Source organism: Bombus fervidus, chromosome 18, assembly GCF_041682495.2.
Source record: "Bombus fervidus isolate BK054 chromosome 18, iyBomFerv1, whole genome shotgun sequence".
Classification (NCBI taxonomy): Eukaryota; Metazoa; Arthropoda; class Insecta; order Hymenoptera; family Apidae; genus Bombus; species Bombus fervidus.
In genome coordinates, this window is record NC_091534.1 from 3,665,569 (window position 1) to 3,691,293 (window position 25,725).

The 25,725-nt window shown below is 33.0% G+C and overlaps 2 protein-coding genes across 2 annotated transcripts; one reads left to right on the top strand and one right to left on the bottom strand.

Annotated features, from left to right (window-relative positions):
* Positions 1–1,877: 1,877 nt before the first annotated feature.
* Positions 1,878–3,046, bottom strand: LOC139996464 (uncharacterized protein C18orf63-like). The gene is made up of 5 exons (XM_072020836.2): positions 2,796–3,046; positions 2,558–2,693; positions 2,308–2,482; positions 2,065–2,227; positions 1,878–1,980 (listed from the first exon to the last, which is right to left on the bottom strand). Exons 1-5 carry the CDS (start codon positions 2,957–2,959, stop codon positions 1,878–1,880), a joined length of 741 nt encoding a protein of 246 aa, XP_071876937.1. The 5' UTR covers positions 2,960–3,046.
* A 13,648-nt stretch (positions 3,047–16,694) lies between these two features.
* LOC139996457 (uncharacterized protein C18orf63-like) lies at positions 16,695–17,863 on the top strand. The gene is made up of 5 exons (XM_072020829.2): positions 16,695–16,945; positions 17,048–17,183; positions 17,259–17,433; positions 17,514–17,676; positions 17,761–17,863. Exons 1-5 carry the CDS (start codon positions 16,782–16,784, stop codon positions 17,861–17,863), a joined length of 741 nt encoding a protein of 246 aa, XP_071876930.1. The 5' UTR covers positions 16,695–16,781.
* The last annotated feature ends 7,862 nt before the right edge of the window (positions 17,864–25,725 follow it).

A 25,725-nucleotide genomic window follows, 5' to 3' on the forward strand; every position in this document is an offset into this window, starting at 1 on the left:
CTTGAATTTAGTCCATTGCGCCAACAAAATGTTCCTGCAACTACGAATGATAAAAATGTATTTGGGGAAGGTACACCAACGCCATCACGTTACAGGATACCTCCAAGAGCATTAATTCTCAATTCAGAAGAAGCAAAAACGTTTGCTTTACTAAAACATTACGGATTAGGTCAATACGTGCCTATATTTCTTGAACAATATATATATACATATATATGTATGTATGTATGTATTTTAGTTTGAGATTGATTTGTTTATGACTTAAAACTAATGAAGATTTAATTGAAATTGATTTAATTGAAATATGAAGCTGACAGAAAAGCTATATTAAAAGTGATAAACAGATCATAAAAATATCAGCGACACAAAAAGAATTTATTACCTTTTCTTAATTATGTCTAATTCTAATTATTTATTATTATTTTATTTGTTATAAAAGCTAAAGCTGATTTAATGTATAAATTTAAAATTATTAATTAAGTATTATTTCTTATACTAACTTAGTACAGTTAAGAACACATATGATACATTTCAATTTTTGCTTACAAAGATACATTCACATACATTTACATACGAAATGGCTGTAAAATTGTTGTATTCTCAATGTGTGATAATACTTTATTAATAAGTACACATTTTGTTTGCTTTAGGATCATGCGGAATTGAACGCACATTTAGACAATCGTTCAATTCACTATCCTTCATTTGATCCAACTGATTTATTTTTGCCATTGTCTCCGCGATATTGTTTTGATCCTATTTAATAAATTAGAGAATAATTATATGCAACTTTAACTTAATCATACTGAATTTAGAAACATAAATATGTGTATACTGATAAATATGAGCTGCTACCTTTATCAGATTTAGCTTTTGATAGTTTCTCCTTTAGCGTCAAATGTTTTTGTCTTTGATCTTTTTCTTCCGGTAGCTATTTTTAAATAGAAAAGTTTATAAGCGAAGCATAAACAATGAAAGATAAAATATATCTTAGAAAGAAAATGTAGAAGAAGATATCACTTTTGCCTTGGCATAAGAATTCATCTTTTGAATTTTAAAGTACGTAGAAATTGTTCTTTCCTTTGATACAGTAAAATTTGGGTATCTTGATGCATTATCTGTGATAAAATTATTTTCCACATAATGTACAAATGAATTTTGCATAGCATTTAAACATTGAATACCTATGAAATTTATTTTATAATTCAAGCAATTACAATCTTTAGGTATATTTGTAAAGGTATATTATTATCTTAGTACCACTTTGATCTTCTTTCACATGCTTGTTGTTTAATTTTGCTCTCACATTTTCATGAAATTGTACATTACGAATTTGATGAATTTTAGTTAATTGCGTTCTTAATGCTGTAGCAGTATTCACATCTTTTGTCAATCCATCTACATATTTATCGGAAAATTCTAATTGTGAGATAATATTACTCTTTTCCTTCAGATACGTACTTAATCCTCTGTCCTTTGATGATGCATTACTTGATTTTATACTTAAAGGTTTCTGTTTATAATGGAGAATAGATTTTATTTCTGTGTAACTCACCGTACTATCAAATGGAGTATCTTTGGATATCTGTAGCCGTTTACCACAAACTCCAGGTAATTTCATTAGCATATCAGATAAAAAGTGTGTAATTGTAGATTCTTTTTCTCTATTTGGAATAATTTCTAATGGACTACTTGCTAGACACATTTGAGGATATGTAAAAGCTTTAGATTTGGAAATTGAAAATTTAATTTCATAAAATAAAATTCCATCTTTATTCTTTGGTAAATAATATCCATACTAAAACGTTATACATATTTATATACAAAAATTATATTTGAAGGGAAATTGCAAGACGAATAAACATAGATATTGTCGTTTATACCATATTTTTCCAGTGTCTACGTAATTGGTCATAATCTTTGAAAGCACATTTTGCTGGAAGTTCTTTAGATACAGATAATACTTTGCCTTTTTTTGTACTACAAAAATTAGAAAATTTTATTTTAAACCAAATATACATATATATTCCATATATATTCCACTAAATGAAATAAATTAGTTACCTTGGTAACACATGTACAAATGGAAGATTATAACGAGATAAATCAACGTATCCTTTAGGGTCTGCTAAAAAATGTGATAATATAGATGGTGAAAGATAGTCTTCAAGTTTTATATATGGAATTTTAAGTATTTCTGCATGAAGTTGCAAACACATTTTCCTTTCTAGAAACTTTTTAATGTTAACATATTTCATATGATTTTAATATCAGTTATACAAAGAACAAAATTAGATTTTCCATTACCCCCTATAAGTATATCTAATTTTAATGCTCTAGTTCCTTCTATAAAGTTATAAAAATGTTTTCCTTGAACAAAATAATCATCAACTTTATTCCACAAAGGAGCTATCTTAGTTTGTATCGTATACCTAAGACAACTTTTATAAACTTCTGTAGTAACTGATCTTAATCCTCGATACTGACAGAAATAAAAACCAGTTTATCATTGAAATAATATATTTAGAGTCAATAAAGATTTGTATCGTGAATATACCACTAGTTTAAAATTTCTCAAAATTTTGTCCAATCTACCAGTTTCAGAAAATTGTTTATGCGTTATAACAAATATATATCTTTCTGTACCCATTACTGGCGAAGCAATAACGTCAGATATTAAATGAATAAGTAATCTAAAATTTTATTGTTAGTAAAATATAAAGATCATTAAGATCATTATGATAGTATTATGGAATAGAAAGTTTTTGAAAGGGCAGAATTTGCCCTTGACTTACCGGCATTTCATTGTTTGCCAATAAAAATGTGATTTTGCCGATGGATCATGAACTTCAAGAAAATCAGTTTCGCAAATTGCACAACATAGGTTACTCATTTCCGGAAATAAAGCGTACAGAACCGACTGTTCTTTTTTTTTATTCATAAGATTACAAGCATCCATTATATATAATTGCTTGCTATTCTTAATTATTTTATGTTCTTGTAGATCCAATTTATACTAACAATTTTTCAAAAACGTATTTTCGAATGAATAGCCAACATTTAAAATTCTAAAAGTTGTAGTAATATTTTAAATATGATTTTTATGAAGAAGCTTTATTCTCAATTATGTTAAAATTAAACTTGTATGTGAGACATCTAAACTTTTCATATTTAAAAGAAATTTAAAATCTTGTTAAGTAAAAAGACGACTCTTTTTCTATTACCAACATATTATCTTATTTAGCGGTTACTGAGGAGTTTATATTATATATATTGGTACGGATCACTGAACCGCTTTGTTCAATAAAGTGCGCGAAAAATTCAAGATAACTACATATTAAGATGTAAGCATAGCTTTTTTAATAGAGACTTGCTTGAAATTCTCCCTTAGAAAACAAAATATTTTTTAATAACCTTGCATGACTGAATGAAAACCTTTTAATTTATTGTGACTTTTAACGACGAAACTTAAAGTTTTCCAATAGCGTATTTCCTGTACTTTGAATTCTTATTCACTCCTTGCTATAGTACTGGCATCGAATTTTTGACCAATATATAGATGTATTTGGCATTTCAGATATGTGAACGTGATTTCAAATTTCGATTTTAAATTACTTTATTTTGAATTATATTGATATCGCTAAATATAAGGCCAGATTCATATGTAACACAACGGTTCAGTAATGTTCAATTATGTTGTATGTTCGTAACTTCAAGCCATTTGAAGTAAACGCCGCGTAATTCAAATTTCAACACTATGCATAGCGTATTCTATAACGAATAAATTAATTACTATGTACTTACATAAATAGTTTTAAGGCGGGGAATCTACTGGTTTAAAAGTTATGACTATGTAAAACTGAGCATACTTTGGCTAATTTACGACCATTTTTACACATTACTTTGACGTCATATTGCTTCTATCCATCATTCAGTTGGTCCGTACAGATGACCAATGTACTGAAATTTGTGGGAAATTACATAGTTTATACAAGTTCGCAAGTATTTACTAACATAACAGCCGGTCTCATGATACTGCTCTCATCTACTGAACTATAAACTATTTACTGAATTATAAATAGAAATCGATATAGCGAACAAATAAGTTGTAAAACACCTTGAAAATGCTCAGTTTTACAATCATAAACTTCTAACTAACAAGTTCCTTGCATTAAAACTTCGAAGTTTTATTAATATAAAAATTAGAATTGTCTTTTAATTGGCATTATTTAACGAATAGAAAACAGGATAACTAAGTATAATAAAAGAAAATGTAAGCTATGATTTTTATGGTTTGAAATTTATATATATAATACAGTTTCATTTTACTAACAATGAGGGGAATAAAATAAAGAACAATTAGTTAGATGCGAAAAAAGTTAACTTTATTCAGATAAGATAAGATACATAATTCAAATTAATGTTTAATTAAGTAACACTTAAAATACGAAAGAAAGTAAAAAATATACAGAAAAAATGTATTTGATTAGTTTAATATTATGTTTCTATTTACTAATTACTGTAGAAATAGTACTAAAAGTAAAATATTTTATCATTTCCTGATATATACATTTAATTTGACGGTACATACTAGCACACATTTTAATGTGTGTACGTCATTTTTAAAAAATTATAAAGCATATACATATAAGAGATAGGAATCAACTAATTTATATATGTACATAATTATATATATATATATGTGTGTGTGTGTGTGTGTGTTCATGTATTAAGCAAAAGTTACACGAACTACAGCTTTAATTTCTTTCCGACAAATTATACATTGATCGAAATTTGGTGAACAGTAATGGCAAGTTGCCAGATGTCCACAAGGTAGAAATGTAATAGTCGCTTCTCGTTCCGTGCAAACTTTACACAACCGAGTATCCTTCAACTTTTGATTTTTTCGCTCCAGAGCAGCTAAAATAATAAACAGTATACTGTTTAAATATAATATATAATAAAATTTATTATACGTATACGAATTTCATACAAATTAAAGAATGTATGATCTATCTGTGTTTTTATTTTTATTACTTACCAATTTCCTCAACGAGAGTCATCTCGTTTGTTTCTATTTTCTTATCGGATCCCTCATGATCCTCAACGGTACTTTCTATTGGTTTCTTAACTCCTTTTAGTCTCAAACGGCTACGTTCATATGCCGTCGGGTTTCGTACAGATATTGAAAATCGATGGTCATTAAAATCAAATGACTCTTGATGTTGTTGCTCTTGATAAGGCCAAGATCTATTTCTATTATTTCGTTTTGTCCGTAGAAATTTATCAGGATCTACTCCGATTGGTACATTATTACAATGTTCATTGCGAACAAATTTGCACTCTGGAGAATACATCTGATGAATTTGCATGGGAGTATGACCCTCTGACCAGTGACTTATCACCAATTGACATTCAAAACAACGGACTATATCCGTTTCTCCCGTATAGTACAGTCCTGCAGCTGCAAGACTGACAGGGTCAATGAAAGATACAGGCCAGTTTAGAAAACTCGCACGTCTTGCTGCTTCAAAACGAAAATCATCATAATTTTCTTGAATGCCACGCGACGTGGATGGAACCGGCGGAATTGGATGATCCGGCGGCATTTGTATTGGGAATGTTGGTGGCATTGACGACGTCGACGGCATCGGTGATGTTAAATCATCCACCCTGGCTGAAGATGCAGAGGATGTTAAATCAACCACAATTACTTGACATTCGGCTAAATCATCCGCCGAATTTGAATCAACCGACGAAGTTGAACCAACCGACGAAGTTGGATCAACCGATGGGTTGGAATCATCTGACAATGTCGAAGGAGTAGGCAGTGATTCTTCATGTTCCGAAGATTCTGAATTTTGTTCCCTCAAATATCGCGATTTCATTATAGGAATCATTTTATCCAAATAGTTACTCGAAGAGTATTGAAACCTAGAAAAAAAGAAAAAGAAAAAAAAGAAATTAAAATATCTAGTAATTGTAACAAGCCGATATTATCGAAGTAATCTCAGTTCCGTGTGTTTTAGCGCAAAAGTTAAACATTGTCTTTGAAGAATTACAGCGATTTTATTTGATATTTGAAGCGTTTAAAGGATTTTTTTCTATACAATCTACATAAATTCTTTCGCTACGATATTTTGACTTACAAATGGTAAAACGTTTTTAGTTAACTTATTTTCGAGAAATATTATACGTGTACAGTTGATCAAACAAAAATATATTACAGACAAAACTTACGAATATGAGATGTTCACGTACCGCTACAACAGCTCACCAACTCTTCAAATGGAATCTTGACAAAGATGTAATATCCTGTTCTTGTATATTTTCAGTTCAACAATATCGTATTTTTAAATTTACTAATACTGCACTATCGTACGAACGAACCATACAAACTCATCCGCTATTAGACTAATACTGAACCTTGCTGCTATTTCCTACAAATCTTATCCCTACCATCCCACTATAAGGTACTGTGCAGAGTGCGTAAGTTGTCGACCAATCAAACGTCATTGATGCTCCGCCCCTTACGTATCGTACTGTACTGTACTGTATTATCATTGGTTGAATAAGCCAGGGCCGCTAGATACAGCGAGAGAATGTATCTCTTACTTACTTTCGGAAACGATGCCGCTTTTCAATGAATTCTTATTTGCTCCGTTTTTACTTGGCAATATTAATACGTTGTTTAAAAGTAGTTAAAAAGTAAAAACTGCTATGGAATTTCCATATCGTTATGTTTCAGATTTCTCATTTTCGTCAACATTTAATCGATACATTGCTTCATCGTTCTGGTGTCCACGGTCCTATTTCAAGGATCGAAAACAACACTTTAACTAATTGTATACCTGGGTATACGTGACTACAAAGTTTAGTGGAAGGATAATTACCGTCGTAAACAGTATTGTCTAAAATCTCAAGTAATTATTCCGTGTTTAATTTTAATAAATAACACTAGAGTATACACGGCCTCGGTATTAATCACCGCGGATTATAATAAAATTATTTTTACAAATAAGTACGCAATTTGTTTAATATGTGAAACATCTCACACAGGATTTCTGCAGGAAAATTCAACCGTTTGTAACAATTTATAAATTTATTTTGAGATAAAGTTCTCTCGCCATGCGAATAATAAGACGCTGTAGCATTATGTTGTATTATATTTTATCTATCATATCATATTATATATATATATCGCAATCATATATCGTCTTTGTCACTTTTCGCAAATATCCCTTACGTTTGGCAACAATATACAATATCGACGAAGTAAAACCATTAAAATCGACGATGCCTATGTTTTGTTACACACAATCCTGAAATTCCTAAAATGACTGATCATTCTCATTATTGAATGTCTCTAGCAGGTGTTTATATTCGTGTTCAATGTAGCGGCGTATCTACGGTATCCCTTTGCTCTCTTTTCGCTTGTTTCTTCTTCAATTTTCTTTATTTTTCTCTAGCATTTTGCATTTTGTGCGTGTTAGGCACCAAAGTTTCTTAGGGCCACAAGTGAACGTTCTAAATTTTCCATTTTTGTTCTATCTTGCTGTACGTTTCTATTTACTAAGAAAACAGCAAGTAGAATTTCAAAAGGAAAATCTTTCTATTTATAACGGTATTATAATAACGGGTGCGTTTCTTATTGCCTTTATCTCTCTTGAGAAAATTCACCTATTATTCTAAACATTCTATGTTTGTATGGAACCTTCAATAGACTAAATGACTTTTTCTTCAATACAATCGAGTGAAAAAATATGTTTTCTAAAGGCGACGAATGAGCTGGTAATTTTATTTTCCTGCCTGTTCTGTCCGTATGTCTTGATGGAAACCTCTTTATGACTAACATGCGGCGAGCCTCTATTGTCTACTACATAGAGAAATTTCAAGACCTCTAACAAAATATTTTCATCAATTTCGAAGCGATACGAAACTTTTATACTTTTGTACTTTGAAAAAATATATATTATTATTATACTTTGAAAAGTAAAATATTCCCTATAACTCCTATTACTATTTATTAAAATTGGTTTCCTTCACAGGACTTTTCAGATCTGTGTATAGAACTATGACTACGATTACGAAACAAGTTCTTCTGCTCTTTTCTTCTCCTATCAAAATGTAACTTCCCTAATCAGAATAATAAATATATATCCATTAGAAATAGATAAGGATACATCGAATATCGTTCTCTCTCTCTCTTTTATTTTCACTGTCTCTTATTAGAATTCTGTAATCCATACCAGGGTCGGTGTGACCGTATGTCATAAATTATCCACGAAAATCCTCACGTTTTTGTTCCTTCAGATACAACAAATATTACAACATAATTGTAAAAGAAGTCGTTGCAATGAAAATACAATTGTTGAAAAATTGTAGTCTACTAGAATCAAAGCGTTTTGTCAAAAGAGCTCTTGACACTGGATACAAAAAACTTCGCTTAAAGGGAGAAAACGCAATCAGCTTTATTAATAATTAATGAGCTCCTCTAACCCGTATGTTATTGCTTTTTGGATTCCTCTAATATTTTGCTCTAATAATTAGTTTTTGGCTACTTTTGCTTGTCCTTGCTGTCAAATACTCTAGTAACCTGTAATATAGTATATAGTAATTATATATCTTCATACCTACTATTATACCTTGAGCCTTATATTTTATTAAATTGCCTTTATCTTTGATTACCATAATGTTCTGTTTTCAATATGATACTGACCTGCACCTTTTTGTTGCATATATTTTCCATCATTGTTTTACTATGCTATTCTTTGTATATACTCTAATCTTTCTTTACCGAAACTCTATTCTTCCTCTTATAAATCCTTTTCTCTCGGATATTTTTTTATTAATCTCACCTCGTTGCATTTTCCTGATTTTCTCCTCGTATTTCTCTGTCCTTTGCCCCGCATTTACTCTTATCTTTTCTCTCCTTAGCTCCTCGAATACAATGTAACGCAACGTCGATTTACATATTTAGACGCAAACATTAGTTAAGATGCGATGCATCTGTTTATCTACGATCTCGAACCGTCGGCTGCACATCGGTCAACTTCGGCAAATTTCGCCGCTTCGCGAGATAATCGATTATCTCGATAGTTTAGACCACTACGTGTTCAAAAATCTAAAATTCAGCAATGGAATAGGAAGCACGCAATGGTACACGACCCGTTGACGGTCGATCCGTTTTGTTTTTAATCACGTTGACCAGTCAAATCTTTCTATTGAAACGAATTCTTCGTTTCATTTCGTTTTCAATCACGCAAACTAGTCAAATCGTTCCTTTCAAACCAATCCTTTTCTCCAATGCTCCGCATATTTATCATTGTCATACCTGTCTTTTTCGTTGTATTTAATCGTTTCTCCACAAACTAATCGATGGAACCGATGAAAATGGGCAGCCTTTTTACGAAATTGTTTCTGGAAGTTGTTTCTTTGCATATTGTTCATAAGAAATGGACCTCAGCTGTTAACGGTCATTAATATATTTCGGCACCGCAGCCGTTGATGTTAGGAGCCGGAGAGTCAAAAGTCAAGAGTCCTTAATAGAGAGTTATAGTACACACTATTGCGTTAAGTTCACGTTGAATAATCATCGTTTTTTGTTTAATCCAGTGTAATAAATCCATCCATCAATACATTATCATACAGGATAGAAATCATTGGAAGTTCTGATTTCTAATATTTTTGAATAAAGAAATTTCTTCCGCATGGTCACAGTGCTCTACAGTTTCGTTTTTCAATACAGAGCTTCAATTCGTGTTTCCGCCGCAGGAAACATTCTTCTCCGAATTCGTTTGCGGTCATAAGTCTATTTTCATTGCAAAATGAAAACTTGTGAAATTATAAAAATGTCTTCTTCCAGAGATGCGTATCCGTTTGTTGTGTATCACCGCGTATCATCGTCGTGCATCATTGTTGCGAATCACCGCTGCATACATGCGCATCATTACTTTGATGTGACGACGAAAAAAAAAAAAAAAAAAAAAAAAATCTGCAAATGGAGCGTTCGGATCCGTTGCGTGTCTGTGTATCGTGTCGGAATTGCACATCAACTTGGATGGGCAAAAGCATCGTTGCGTACATATCAAAATGTGGTCCAAAGATACAGAACGAACTGGTCGGTCATGTGTTTATTTTATGTTGTCACAAAAGCTCGTGAAGATATAGAAGGGCGATGTAACAATGTGGTAGAGAAACAAAACAAGTTTGTTACGACAGTTCGCGGAGAGACGCGGTCGGGAGGAAAACGGGTCAGCGAGAAGCGTAAATTCCCGCTACGATTCGTATAATCGACGCCGCGAAATAATCCGTCCACTTGTTTCGATTAAGATAATAGGGGTGGTTCAATGAATTTAACACTGTGTTAACAGTGTGTTAACTGTGTTAACAGTTATTTTTAACAATAAATTAAATAATAATAGAAGCGTCACAAATTGTTTCGTGATAGATATAGTTAATGATTTACAGAAATTCGACTCGACTTTTGATATTTTTCCATATTCGTTAGACTAGCGATTTTATTCGTCAGGGCTCGCGATGTATGCAGTATGAATTTTCAAATGAGACTAACTGCCCTTGGATAAATTCCTTGTCCTCTCGGGGAGACGACCACCACCGCGCTCGGATCACACCACTGCTATATATATATATGTCGGAGATGAAAGGACAACGGGGCCACCCGTTGGAATTACTTGGAAAAACCTCAATAGCATTCACGAAATAACCCAAACACAGCCATTCGAAACTTGAGACAATGAGCTTGGACTCGAGGCGACGACCGGTCGCCGAATGTAGCCACGGCCACGGGATGAACGTTCCACCTAACAGAGATACGAAGTTACATAGCTTTCCTTTAAAGAATTGGCTGTACCGGCACTTGACAATAAAACATTCCAGCGGCCACACACAGACCCCATTCTTTGGGTAAGATGGTCGCCAGATGCCGACGCATCATTCGCAGTTTATGTTCAGATAGCCTGAGGAACCGTTACAAATCTTAGGATCTGGTTAACTAAAGTCCTTTAGATTGGCAAACAGTCTTTATTATATCAGCCCGTATATCTGTCACCTATTGCGGCAAGATACGGAAGATCTGCTTTCCTCACGTACGACGTTTCCCGCTAGGAACCCTCTCTCGAGAGCGGCTAGCATCCTTTTCTAACCGCCAACATGGAGATTAACCAATTAACAGCAACGTCTATTTCCCTCACCCTCCGAGCGGAGGCTTTCTTTGACGAATCCGATGACCTCGTGCCCTTAGGCACATCCCACCATAGTTTTCCTCTGCAGCGTCGTTGCGACGGAAAGTCATTCTTTTTCTTACAGTCGCATTAGTTAGATACCTAGTATGTTTGTACGATCAGTGAATAATCTACGTCTTAGTAGAGAGTTAATCAAGCGATCCTTGTATCACGAGGAGTAAGTCGAGTTCGACTTGGACTTTGAAGTAAAGTAGATCAGTTATCCCGTGGGCCGTGGATTCGCTATATCGACCCCACGATCGTTGTCATTATCGTTCGAGTATCGAGACCGGTAGTTTATCTTGCATTTGTGACAATAAAAGATATCATCGATTGTACACCGACGATGAGCGACCCTGGCGCAGATTCTTTACACGCCCCAAACCCAAGTGTTAACCCTAACCCGACATATATATATAGCGCAATCATATATTGTCTTTGGAACTTATATATATACATATGTCGGAGATGAGAGGACAACGGGACCCCCTGTTGGAATCACTCGGAAAAACACGAATGTTTTAGCAATTACGAAACAACCTAAACACAGTTATTCGAAATTTGAGACAAAGAGCTTGGGCTAGAGGAGACGGCCGGTCGCCGATCGTAGCCACGGACATGGGATGAACGTTCCACCTAGCAGAGACGAGGAATTGCATAGCTCGCCTTTAATGAATCGGCCGTACCGATACTTGACAATAAACACCCTAACGGCCCCGTAGTTAGCCACATAAGGGTGGTCGCCAGAGGTTGATGCATCATAAACAGTATGTTCAGGTAGTCTGAGGAGCCGCTGTAAATCTTAGGATTAAGTTAACTAATATCCCTCAGATTAGCAGGCGGCCTTTGTTCTATCAGCCCGTATACCTGTCGCCCCTTATACTCGATTGTATTGAAGAAAAAGTCATTTAGGCTATTGAAGGTTCCATACAAACATAGAATGTTTAGAATAATAGGTGAATTTTCTCAGGAGAGATAAAGGCAATAAGAAACGCACCCGTTATTATAATACCGTTATAAATAGAAAGATTTTTCTTTTGAAATTCTACTTGCTGTTTTCTTAGTAAATAGAAACGTACAGCAAGATAGAACAAAAATGGAAAATTTAGAACGTTCACTTGTGGCCCTAAGAAACTTTGGTGCCTAACACGCACAAAATGCAAAATGCTAGAGAAAAATAAAGAAAATTAAAGAAGAAACAAGCGAAAAGAGAGCAAAGGGATACCGTAGATACGCCGCTACATTGAACACGAATATAAACACCTGCTAGAGACATTCAATAATGAGAATGATCAGTCATTTTAGGAATTTCAGGATTGCGTGTAACAAAACATAGGCATCGTCGATTTTAATGGTTTTACTTCGTCGATATTGTATATTGTTGCCAAACGTAAGGGATATTTGCGAAAAGTGACAAAGACGATATATGATTGCGATATATATATATAATATGATATGATAGATAAAATATAATACAACATAATGCTACAGCGTCTTATTATTCGCATGGCGAGAGAACTTTATCTCAAAATAAATTTATAAATTGTTACAAACGGTTGAATTTTCCTGCAGAAATCCTGTGTGAGATGTTTCACATATTAAACAAATTGCGTACTTATTTGTAAAAATAATTTTATTATAATCCGCGGTGATTAATACCGAGGCCGTGTATACTCTAGTGTTATTTATTAAAATTAAACACGGAATAATTACTTGAGATTTTAGACAATACTGTTTACGACGGTAATTATCCTTCCACTAAACTTTGTAGTCACGTATACCCAGGTATACAATTAGTTAAAGTGTTGTTTTCGATCCTTGAAATAGGACCGTGGACACCAGAACGATGAAGCAATGTATCGATTAAATGTTGACGAAAATGAGAAATCTGAAACATAACGATATGGAAATTCCATAGCAGTTTTTACTTTTTAACTACTTTTAAACAACGTATTAATATTGCCAAGTAAAAACGGAGCAAATAAGAATTCATTGAAAAGCGGCATCGTTTCCGAAAGTAAGTAAGAGATACATTCTCTCGCTGTATCTAGCGGCCCTGGCTTATTCAACCAATGATAATACAGTACAGTACAGTACGATACGTAAGGGGCGGAGCATCAATGACGTTTGATTGGTCGACAACTTACGCACTCTGCACAGTACCTTATAGTGGGATGGTAGGGATAAGATTTGTAGGAAATAGCAGCAAGGTTCAGTATTAGTCTAATAGCGGATGAGTTTGTATGGTTCGTTCGTACGATAGTGCAGTATTAGTAAATTTAAAAATACGATATTGTTGAACTGAAAATATACAAGAACAGGATATTACATCTTTGTCAAGATTCCATTTGAAGAGTTGGTGAGCTGTTGTAGCGGTACGTGAACATCTCATATTCGTAAGTTTTGTCTGTAATATATTTTTGTTTGATCAACTGTACACGTATAATATTTCTCGAAAATAAGTTAACTAAAAACGTTTTACCATTTGTAAGTCAAAATATCGTAGCGAAAGAATTTATGTAGATTGTATAGAAAAAAATCCTTTAAACGCTTCAAATATCAAATAAAATCGCTGTAATTCTTCAAAGACAATGTTTAACTTTTGCGCTAAAACACACGGAACTGAGATTACTTCGATAATATCGGCTTGTTACAATTACTAGATATTTTAATTTCTTTTTTTTCTTTTTCTTTTTTTTTAGGTTTCAATACTCTTCGAGTAACTATTTGGATAAAATGATTCCTATAATGAAATCGCGATATTTGAGGGAACAAAATTCAGAATCTTCGGAACATGAAGAATCACTGCCTACTCCTTCGACATTGTCAGATGATTCCAACCCATCGGTTGATCCAACTTCGTCGGTTGGTTCAACTTCGTCGGTTGATTCAAATTCGGCGGATGATTTAGCCGAATGTCAAGTAATTGTGGTTGATTTAACATCCTCTGCATCTTCAGCCAGGGTGGATGATTTAACATCACCGATGCCGTCGACGTCGTCAATGCCACCAACATTCCCAATACAAATGCCGCCGGATCATCCAATTCCGCCGGTTCCATCCACGTCGCGTGGCATTCAAGAAAATTATGATGATTTTCGTTTTGAAGCAGCAAGACGTGCGAGTTTTCTAAACTGGCCTGTATCTTTCATTGACCCTGTCAGTCTTGCAGCTGCAGGACTGTACTATACGGGAGAAACGGATATAGTCCGTTGTTTTGAATGTCAATTGGTGATAAGTCACTGGTCAGAGGGTCATACTCCCATGCAAATTCATCAGATGTATTCTCCAGAGTGCAAATTTGTTCGCAATGAACATTGTAATAATGTACCAATCGGAGTAGATCCTGATAAATTTCTACGGACAAAACGAAATAATAGAAATAGATCTTGGCCTTATCAAGAGCAACAACATCAAGAGTCATTTGATTTTAATGACCATCGATTTTCAATATCTGTACGAAACCCGACGGCATATGAACGTAGCCGTTTGAGACTAAAAGGAGTTAAGAAACCAATAGAAAGTACCGTTGAGGATCATGAGGGATCCGATAAGAAAATAGAAACAAACGAGATGACTCTCGTTGAGGAAATTGGTAAGTAATAAAAATAAAAACACAGATAGATCATACATTCTTTAATTTGTATGAAATTCGTATACGTATAATAAATTTTATTATATATTATATTTAAACAGTATACTGTTTATTATTTTAGCTGCTCTGGAGCGAAAAAATCAAAAGTTGAAGGATACTCGGTTGTGTAAAGTTTGCACGGAACGAGAAGCGACTATTACATTTCTACCTTGTGGACATCTGGCAACTTGCCATTACTGTTCACCAAATTTCGATCGATGTATAATTTGTCGGAAAGAAATTAAAGCTGTAGTTCGTGTAACTTTTGCTTAATACATGAACACACACACACACACACATATATATATATATAATTATGTACATATATAAATTAGTTGATTCCTATCTCTTATATGTATATGCTTTATAATTTTTTAAAAATGACGTACACACATTAAAATGTGTGCTAGTATGTACCGTCAAATTAAATGTATATATCAGGAAATGATAAAATATTTTACTTTTAGTACTATTTCTACAGTAATTAGTAAATAGAAACATAATATTAAACTAATCAAATACATTTTTTCTGTATATTTTTTACTTTCTTTCGTATTTTAAGTGTTACTTAATTAAACATCATAGCTTACATTTTCTTTTATTATACTTAGTTATCCTGTTTTCTATTCGTTAAATAATGCCAATTAAAAGACAATTCTAATTTTTATATTAATAAAACTTCGAAGTTTTAATGCAAGGAACTTGTTAGTTAGAAGTTTATGATTGTAAAACTGAGCATTTTCAAGGTGTTTTACAACTTATTTGTTCGCTATATCGATTTCTATTTATAATTCAGTAAATAGTTTATAGTTCAGTAGATGAGAGCAGTATCATGAGACCGGCTGTTATGTTAGTAAATACTTGCGAACTTGTATAAACTATGTAATTTCCCACAAATTTCAGTACATTGGTCATCTGTACGGACCAACTGAATGATGGATAGAAGCAATATGACGTCAAAGTAATGTGTAAAAATGGTCGTAAATTAGCCAAAGTATGCTCAGTTTTACATAGTCATAACTTTTAAACCAGTAGATTCCCCGCCTTAAAACTATTTATGTAAGTACATAGTAATTAATTTATTCGTTATAGAATACGCTATGCATAGTGTTGAAATTTGAATTACGCGGCGTTTACTTCAAATGGCTTGAAGTTACGAACATACAACATAATTGAACATTACTGAACCGTTGTGTTACATATGAATCTGGCCTTATATTTAGCGATATCAATATAATTCAAAATAAAGTAATTTAAAATCGAAATTTGAAATCACGTTCACATATCTGAAATGCCAAATACATCTATATATTGGTCAAAAATTCGATGCCAGTACTATAGCAAGGAGTGAATAAGAATTCAAAGTACAGGAAATACGCTATTGGAAAACTTTAAGTTTCGTCGTTAAAAGTCACAATAAATTAAAAGGTTTTCATTCAGTCATGCAAGGTTATTAAAAAATATTTTGTTTTCTAAGGGAGAATTTCAAGCAAGTCTCTATTAAAAAAGCTATGCTTACATCTTAATATGTAGTTATCTTGAATTTTTCGCGCACTTTATTGAACAAAGCGGTTCAGTGATCCGTACCAATATATATAATATAAACTCCTCAGTAACCGCTAAATAAGATAATATGTTGGTAATAGAAAAAGAGTCGTCTTTTTACTTAACAAGATTTTAAATTTCTTTTAAATATGAAAAGTTTAGATGTCTCACATACAAGTTTAATTTTAACATAATTGAGAATAAAGCTTCTTCATAAAAATCATATTTAAAATATTACTACAACTTTTAGAATTTTAAATGTTGGCTATTCATTCGAAAATACGTTTTTGAAAAATTGTTAGTATAAATTGGATCTACAAGAACATAAAATAATTAAGAATAGCAAGCAATTATATATAATGGATGCTTGTAATCTTATGAATAAAAAAAAAGAACAGTCGGTTCTGTACGCTTTATTTCCGGAAATGAGTAACCTATGTTGTGCAATTTGCGAAACTGATTTTCTTGAAGTTCATGATCCATCGGCAAAATCACATTTTTATTGGCAAACAATGAAATGCCGGTAAGTCAAGGGCAAATTCTGCCCTTTCAAAAACTTTCTATTCCATAATACTATCATAATGATCTTAATGATCTTTATATTTTACTAACAATAAAATTTTAGATTACTTATTCATTTAATATCTGACGTTATTGCTTCGCCAGTAATGGGTACAGAAAGATATATATTTGTTATAACGCATAAACAATTTTCTGAAACTGGTAGATTGGACAAAATTTTGAGAAATTTTAAACTAGTGGTATATTCACGATACAAATCTTTATTGACTCTAAATATATTATTTCAATGATAAACTGGTTTTTATTTCTGTCAGTATCGAGGATTAAGATCAGTTACTACAGAAGTTTATAAAAGTTGTCTTAGGTATACGATACAAACTAAGATAGCTCCTTTGTGGAATAAAGTTGATGATTATTTTGTTCAAGGAAAACATTTTTATAACTTTATAGAAGGAACTAGAGCATTAAAATTAGATATACTTATAGGGGGTAATGGAAAATCTAATTTTGTTCTTTGTATAACTGATATTAAAATCATATGAAATATGTTAACATTAAAAAGTTTCTAGAAAGGAAAATGTGTTTGCAACTTCATGCAGAAATACTTAAAATTCCATATATAAAACTTGAAGACTATCTTTCACCATCTATATTATCACATTTTTTAGCAGACCCTAAAGGATACGTTGATTTATCTCGTTATAATCTTCCATTTGTACATGTGTTACCAAGGTAACTAATTTATTTCATTTAGTGGAATATATATGGAATATATATGTATATTTGGTTTAAAATAAAATTTTCTAATTTTTGTAGTACAAAAAAAGGCAAAGTATTATCTGTATCTAAAGAACTTCCAGCAAAATGTGCTTTCAAAGATTATGACCAATTACGTAGACACTGGAAAAATATGGTATAAACGACAATATCTATGTTTATTCGTCTTGCAATTTCCCTTCAAATATAATTTTTGTATATAAATATGTATAACGTTTTAGTATGGATATTATTTACCAAAGAATAAAGATGGAATTTTATTTTATGAAATTAAATTTTCAATTTCCAAATCTAAAGCTTTTACATATCCTCAAATGTGTCTAGCAAGTAGTCCATTAGAAATTATTCCAAATAGAGAAAAAGAATCTACAATTACACACTTTTTATCTGATATGCTAATGAAATTACCTGGAGTTTGTGGTAAACGGCTACAGATATCCAAAGATACTCCATTTGATAGTACGGTGAGTTACACAGAAATAAAATCTATTCTCCATTATAAACAGAAACCTTTAAGTATAAAATCAAGTAATGCATCATCAAAGGACAGAGGATTAAGTACGTATCTGAAGGAAAAGAGTAATATTATCTCACAATTAGAATTTTCCGATAAATATGTAGATGGATTGACAAAAGATGTGAATACTGCTACAGCATTAAGAACGCAATTAACTAAAATTCATCAAATTCGTAATGTACAATTTCATGAAAATGTGAGAGCAAAATTAAACAACAAGCATGTGAAAGAAGATCAAAGTGGTACTAAGATAATAATATACCTTTACAAATATACCTAAAGATTGTAATTGCTTGAATTATAAAATAAATTTCATAGGTATTCAATGTTTAAATGCTATGCAAAATTCATTTGTACATTATGTGGAAAATAATTTTATCACAGATAATGCATCAAGATACCCAAATTTTACTGTATCAAAGGAAAGAACAATTTCTACGTACTTTAAAATTCAAAAGATGAATTCTTATGCCAAGGCAAAAGTGATATCTTCTTCTACATTTTCTTTCTAAGATATATTTTATCTTTCATTGTTTATGCTTCGCTTATAAACTTTTCTATTTAAAAATAGCTACCGGAAGAAAAAGATCAAAGACAAAAACATTTGACGCTAAAGGAGAAACTATCAAAAGCTAAATCTGATAAAGGTAGCAGCTCATATTTATCAGTATACACATATTTATGTTTCTAAATTCAGTATGATTAAGTTAAAGTTGCATATAATTATTCTCTAATTTATTAAATAGGATCAAAACAATATCGCGGAGACAATGGCAAAAATAAATCAGTTGGATCAAATGAAGGATAGTGAATTGAACGATTGTCTAAATGTGCGTTCAATTCCGCATGATCCTAAAGCAAACAAAATGTGTACTTATTAATAAAGTATTATCACACATTGAGAATACAACAATTTTACAGCCATTTCGTATGTAAATGTATGTGAATGTATCTTTGTAAGCAAAAATTGAAATGTATCATATGTGTTCTTAACTGTACTAAGTTAGTATAAGAAATAATACTTAATTAATAATTTTAAATTTATACATTAAATCAGCTTTAGCTTTTATAACAAATAAAATAATAATAAATAATTAGAATTAGACATAATTAAGAAAAGGTAATAAATTCTTTTTGTGTCGCTGATATTTTTATGATCTGTTTATCACTTTTAATATAGCTTTTCTGTCAGCTTCATATTTCAATTAAATCAATTTCAATTAAATCTTCATTAGTTTTAAGTCATAAACAAATCAATCTCAAACTAAAATACATACATACATACATATATATGTATATATATATTGTTCAAGAAATATAGGCACGTATTGACCTAATCCGTAATGTTTTAGTAAAGCAAACGTTTTTGCTTCTTCTGAATTGAGAATTAATGCTCTTGGAGGTATCCTGTAACGTGATGGCGTTGGTGTACCTTCCCCAAATACATTTTTATCATTCGTAGTTGCAGGAACATTTTGTTGGCGCAATGGACTAAATTCAAGCACGTATTCAAGACTAGTATCAAGATCTTCTTTGTCTTTACGTTAATATTTAAATCTTGTGGCCCAATGGACTGTAATCTTTGCAAACGATGCAGTTAAATTGAAATATCCCAGTTATCTTGCATATGTTTCTATTGAGAATTGCTAGCAGTGATGGTAATAATCTCCTCTGTTTCTTGGATCTTAGCTTTCGCATTCTCTATCTTGTCAGAAGCTTCAACTTCAAGAGTAATAGTTTTCCCTGTTAAGGTCTCAACGAAGATCTGCATGTTGCTAGATCTGGGGGACTGTAGGAAAAGATAAAAAGATTATATTAATGTATGATATCGTGAAAAAATGTGCAGTGGTAGTAAATCCAAAAATAAACATTTTTTAAGCAATAGCTATAAATTTTTAAAATTTTTAATTTATAAAAACATCATTATAATCAGCTGAAATTTTGTTAAAAAGAAATGATGGCGTCACAGAGTATCGGTTACTTGAAAACTTATCCAATACATTTTTACATAAATATGGAAGAAACAGCTGTTATATTTAGATTCCTTGAAATAATTTATAGAACAGGGTAGATATCTGCAACACAAGTCAATTTAAATTTGTTTGATAAGCAAATATGGGTAATTCACAGTAAAGAATGTCAAATAATGTACAACATTAACAGAGAAAGTTATTATATAGAAATATTATATTATTGTTGCATAGAAAATCATTGAAAAATGTTCAGAGTAATCCTTTTATATCAATTTATAATAAACCTTTGAATTTTCCCATATACGACTCTTTCAATCGCAAGTGGTTTCCTTGGATGTTATCGTTTTTCAGATGCTGTTTAAAGCTGTTATTACATTGGTTTTGCTTTTGATATTTAACAATTAAATTAATCTGTATGAACAATTAAATTAATCTGTATGAACAATTCGAATCTCTCTATTCTTTTCTTAATCTGCAAGTACACTGTACATATAGCAAAATACGTTACATAGTAAAGTTATATAACATGTTTTGATAATAAAAATAATAAAATTAAAGCAGGCATATAACGTGTTTCCTGCGATATACTCAAAGTGGCATCAAGTAGGAAACAAATCGTGTGATGTTGTCGTGAGAGCAAAGTATTGTAAGCCTAATCAGAGTCCTGTGAGATCAATGCAAAAAATCTACAGGCTATTGTAGTATCGGGAAATACTAATAATTAATGATGATTTATTTACGAATGAATGGATTGTACAGATGTTGATTAAACAGAAAAACGATGGTTGTTTAACGTGAACTAATCGCAATAACGTATTATACTTTAGACAACTTAATAATCAATTTGCAATTCTCGTTACAACGGATCCAACGCTCTCTCTCTCGCGCGCGGACCACACTCTCCAAAACGCTAGCAACTCTATCTCGACAACGCAACTCGCAGTCTCTGACTTCTCGATTCACACTTTTTGACTTCTCCACTGACACTGACTGTGAATTTGTCTTTCTACCTTAGCATCCTTTTGTCCTTTTGTTTTAGTCTCACCACGCACGTGTCACGCTCGTGGCCAGTCACGTAGGCCTTTTTTTTTACGAAACTATTCAACTGAAGGACCGACGACACATTGATAGGCCTGTCGGCATCTCGGCTCGCGACAATGTTTATGGTTTACCCGATATCTTTTAGGCCTTTTGTCCACGATACTACACTATGTTGTTCTATTCCAATTGGAGCTTCATTGAAAGCTTGTATACTACCGTACAGAAATACCATTTTGATCTATTTGTGGTAATAATAATATGTGAATTTAACCAAAGTGTACAGATTAATGATAAATTAACAATATAATAAATAATTATTAACTTCTTAGTTAAATTGATATATAAATTATTAGTACTAAGTATTAGTTAAATTATTATATAAATTTGATATTTTAGTGCAATTTTTCATAGAAAATTCTAACGAAAGATTCAAACTCTAAAATCTTCTTTCCCCTAAAATCGTGATTTTTTAATTCATTGTTGCAGCAAATGAGCGATACATATTCTTGAAAGTTAGTGTAGTTGCATCAAAGCTGTTGAATGCCTATATCGTTCCTGGTTCCCTTGAGCGTTGTTGTTAGCCCATAGCCGTAACATAGAACACCGAACCAACTTTGTCTCCTTGGAGAGTAGAGTTGTTGTTGTCTGAGAATATAGGCGCCTTAATACCGCGCGAAATGTGCTACCGGATATATGTTCCGGCATGCCGGAAACAATAATCGCGCCGGTAAGTGCGCGTGCACAGGAGAAATCGAGCGAGTTTAACGGGATGCCTGGAAGTTTTGTGAACGAACGAAGAAACCGGGGGTCGTGTTTAACCCCTTTCCTCTGTTTTCCGATTCCAGTTTCTCGGTTGAGATTTCGACCCTTGTTAATTGCTTCGTATTTTAAAGCAAGAGTACGTTCGTGTAATCAAATACAAGAAGCGGTATATCTTGAGTAGGAATTGCTTTCTTCTTTTCAGCTTTTCCAGGTAATTTAATTCGCGCAGAATATCAGTTTAGTTTAATGATCATCTATCCTGGCGTATATTATATCAATTCATCGTATATATTCGATATTTTTTTTTTTTTTTTTGTAAAATTATGATATTTTTCAATATTGACTATCTTCTAAACATTTTTGCATTCGCTATCATATATACAAAAAAGAAATTGCCCCTTCCATTTTTAATAGAGAAAATTCAATATATTGTACGATATTTATTTGCAATGTGAATATTTTGAAAAGCAAGAGTTTATTTTAATCTTGTAGCGTTTATTTCGTCCGATTGCATGCATGGTCTATTATGCCAAATTCCGCGGCTACATTTGTCGGTGTTCGAAGAAACACAAAGCATTATTACATACTGACAAGTATTTTGTCGAATGCAACTGAATTCAAATTCGATGTGCTGTTTGAAATTTAGAATCAAAATCAATTTTCTCTTTTCCATGTTATTTTATATACAAATGTATGCTGCTTAATGAAACCGTTATACATCAACAATCTCACGAATATGTTAGTACATGTGTACCCGTTTTAGAAACTACACGGGCCAAAACACAGATATATTAATTACACATCCTACATACTATCTTCGATACATTTTTAAAACAATGACCTGAAATTAATACCGACTGTCAAACACGCTATAAATTATTTTGAATAGTCCAGTAAGTTGCGCGCAAGTCACAACTTCCTACACTTCGGCATTTTTCGGCAATAATCGTCAGTGATTCGGACATGTTCGCTATCCTTCGGCGCGGTTTTCAAGTCGCGCGACATACCAGCTCCATATAATACAAAGCTCTCGCCAAGTTCTCCGGTCGTTTCTACATTTTCCTCCTCCAGATTCCCTTGTTCCTTCGTCCCAATTCGGTAAGATGGCAAAAGGTGGCGTCGTTATATGTTCGGCTAGAGAGAATCGCGAGAAGGCTAACAGAAAGAGAAACAGAGATGTAGAAGCCACAGAGGGCTTTAACTATATCTTCGCAGCGGTGAAACGGCCGAGCCACGATATTACAACCGCAATGCGTACCGTTTCCTGCGACGCATGCGCTTCTTGCCTATGGGTGCGCATCCGGTTTAATCCTCGAATTTCCAACAGTGGTTCACAAAATATCTAGTTAGTTATCAGAAAACATTGACGAATTTTATGTGTATAGGAGACGTTTTGAAATTTCACGAAAATAACATATATTATTCCTTACTGGATACTAATATTTCATACATTTCAAGCTTCTTAGAGCTAAGAATTCGAGGGTACTACGAAAATAATTCCTGAATGTCCTGATTATTAAGAATCCAAAAGAATGTTAATTCTAAAAGTCCGTGATTCTAAAGGGGCTAATTGAAAATACAAAAGTTGTACTGCTTCACGCTTGTAGAAAATCTTATCTGCATATGGCCGTCGTATCTAGTCGAAAGCGGTGAAAGCATACGTCAAACGTACGAGTCTAACGCTTGTAGGAAATCCTACTAACAGGAAGGAAGAAGAGAAGATGGGAATAGAAGACGTGCTGGTTGGAACGAAGGGAACTGAGCGCAATTGCCGATATATCGTTAGTACGAGAACCGGATGTTAAATGGGGAATTATACCAGGTGTAGAGAGAAGGTAGTGGAAGAAGGCGGAGGGCAACCAGCAGGGAGCGTGTAAACGAGCAAACGTGCGAAGATTCCGTCGATCGGTATCTCGACGCAGTGAGCTCTCTTCGAGAAAGCAAATGGTTTTCTGATGAAGGAATGTTACTCTTAGAGATGTAATTATCGGTGGTAATTTGTACTCTGTGAAAAATTCAGGTTTGTAGTTGATGCGTACCGTTTAGTAAGATATTCATGCATTTTTGAAAAATTTAACTGTACGATTATGTATAGAATGCAAAAAATATTCGAAAATGTACGAAATAGCTAAAGTATTTAATACGTGTTCCTGTATATATATAAGTACTCGTTTTTGATACTCAGAGGGTGAAACATATTTGTTTATTCATAGTAGGTGTATTTGGTCCGATCTTTATCGCCAAATATTACAATTCACGAACCTAATATGAAACATTCTTTGCCATTTTTATCATACCTTATATAGTCAGAATTAAAAAATCCTTCATTATTCCCTTCAATTTATAACATTACAGAAATCGATAAAAAAGTCGCGCCACTTGTGCAAGAGAGATTTGAAGCATCGACGTGCTCCTTGTCATCGATTGCTTCTAGCGCCTGTATCCTCGTCGTATTCGTGTCTGTGTAGAGAGTGTCGACCTTCGAAATTCACGCGCATAATCCGTAGACTGGCACTGGGCCGAGATGTTTACGCGTTCAAGAGCACGCACACGTGCTCGTAAGTGCGACGACGAGGAATCCCACGCGGAATTCGGGTCTGGCCCTGGTAATTTACAACCGGGACAATTGGTCAGGGGATGTAGCCGGCGTGCAACAGGGGATAATGTAGTTCCCGGTACGTTCTCGCGAGGACATTACATTACGAGTACGAGGAGAACGACACTACTGCTCCACGCGTAGAAATGTCCCTTGTCGCGCTCAACGTGTTGTTACATCGAGATCATTGAATTCGGCGTTCATGCTGATTACGTTGCGTGTTTTCTGTATTAATAAAATTTGTTTCTACATCTGTACTTAGATTGCAGATATTTATGCATCTATAGAAAAATTCGACTTGCAAAAAAAAAAAAAAAAAAAATATCCAAAGTATAATGCTTTTTATAATATTTAGTAGACGAAACAAATCTTTTCCGATGTCTATCTATAACTTATCGGTTTGTGAAGCAAATTGCGTAATTAAAATTTTATTTATGAAAAAAAGGTAGGTTCCTAAAATTAGCTCAATCTATGTTATAATCGAGCATTATACGTATAACAATGTCCTCCTTATGCGTCTAACAACTTATAAGTACCATTACGATGGAAAAGAAGTTCGTAAGTGCGTTCACGGCAGAATTTCGAGATTCTCTCTTCTCTCAGGATTGTCCTGCTAGCTGAAGCTGAAATAAATTCCAAGACTGCGGTGGATAGCTTGCAAATTTATGGTAATACCGGATCACGAATCTCCCAAATGAATTTTATTTAAAGTTTCTTACGGGCTCGGCCGCGGCGCTGTGGTTTGTAGGAAAAACTTTCGAATTCATAAATACAATTTGAATGATTTTCATTATCCGGTATGAGATTTTCATCACGACCGAGTAGACAGGCATAATGATCGTTAGACGTTCAGGAAATCGTTGGATATGAAAATGGAAAGCTTGAAAGCTCTCGTTGAGAGATTCCTTTTTTTTCTTCTCTCTTTTTTAAGGTTGCTCAGGAATGGGATACCTTAATTGGTAAAAGGACGTTGAATCTTTTGATTTATACGGTCTAAAGAGATCAAGATTTCAAATAGCTTTTCATGAAAAGGAAACAGTGTAGACGAACAGAAATGGTTTTAGTATATTTTTTAAAATATTTCGTTAGTTTAAGAATATCCAATTTCTTAGACG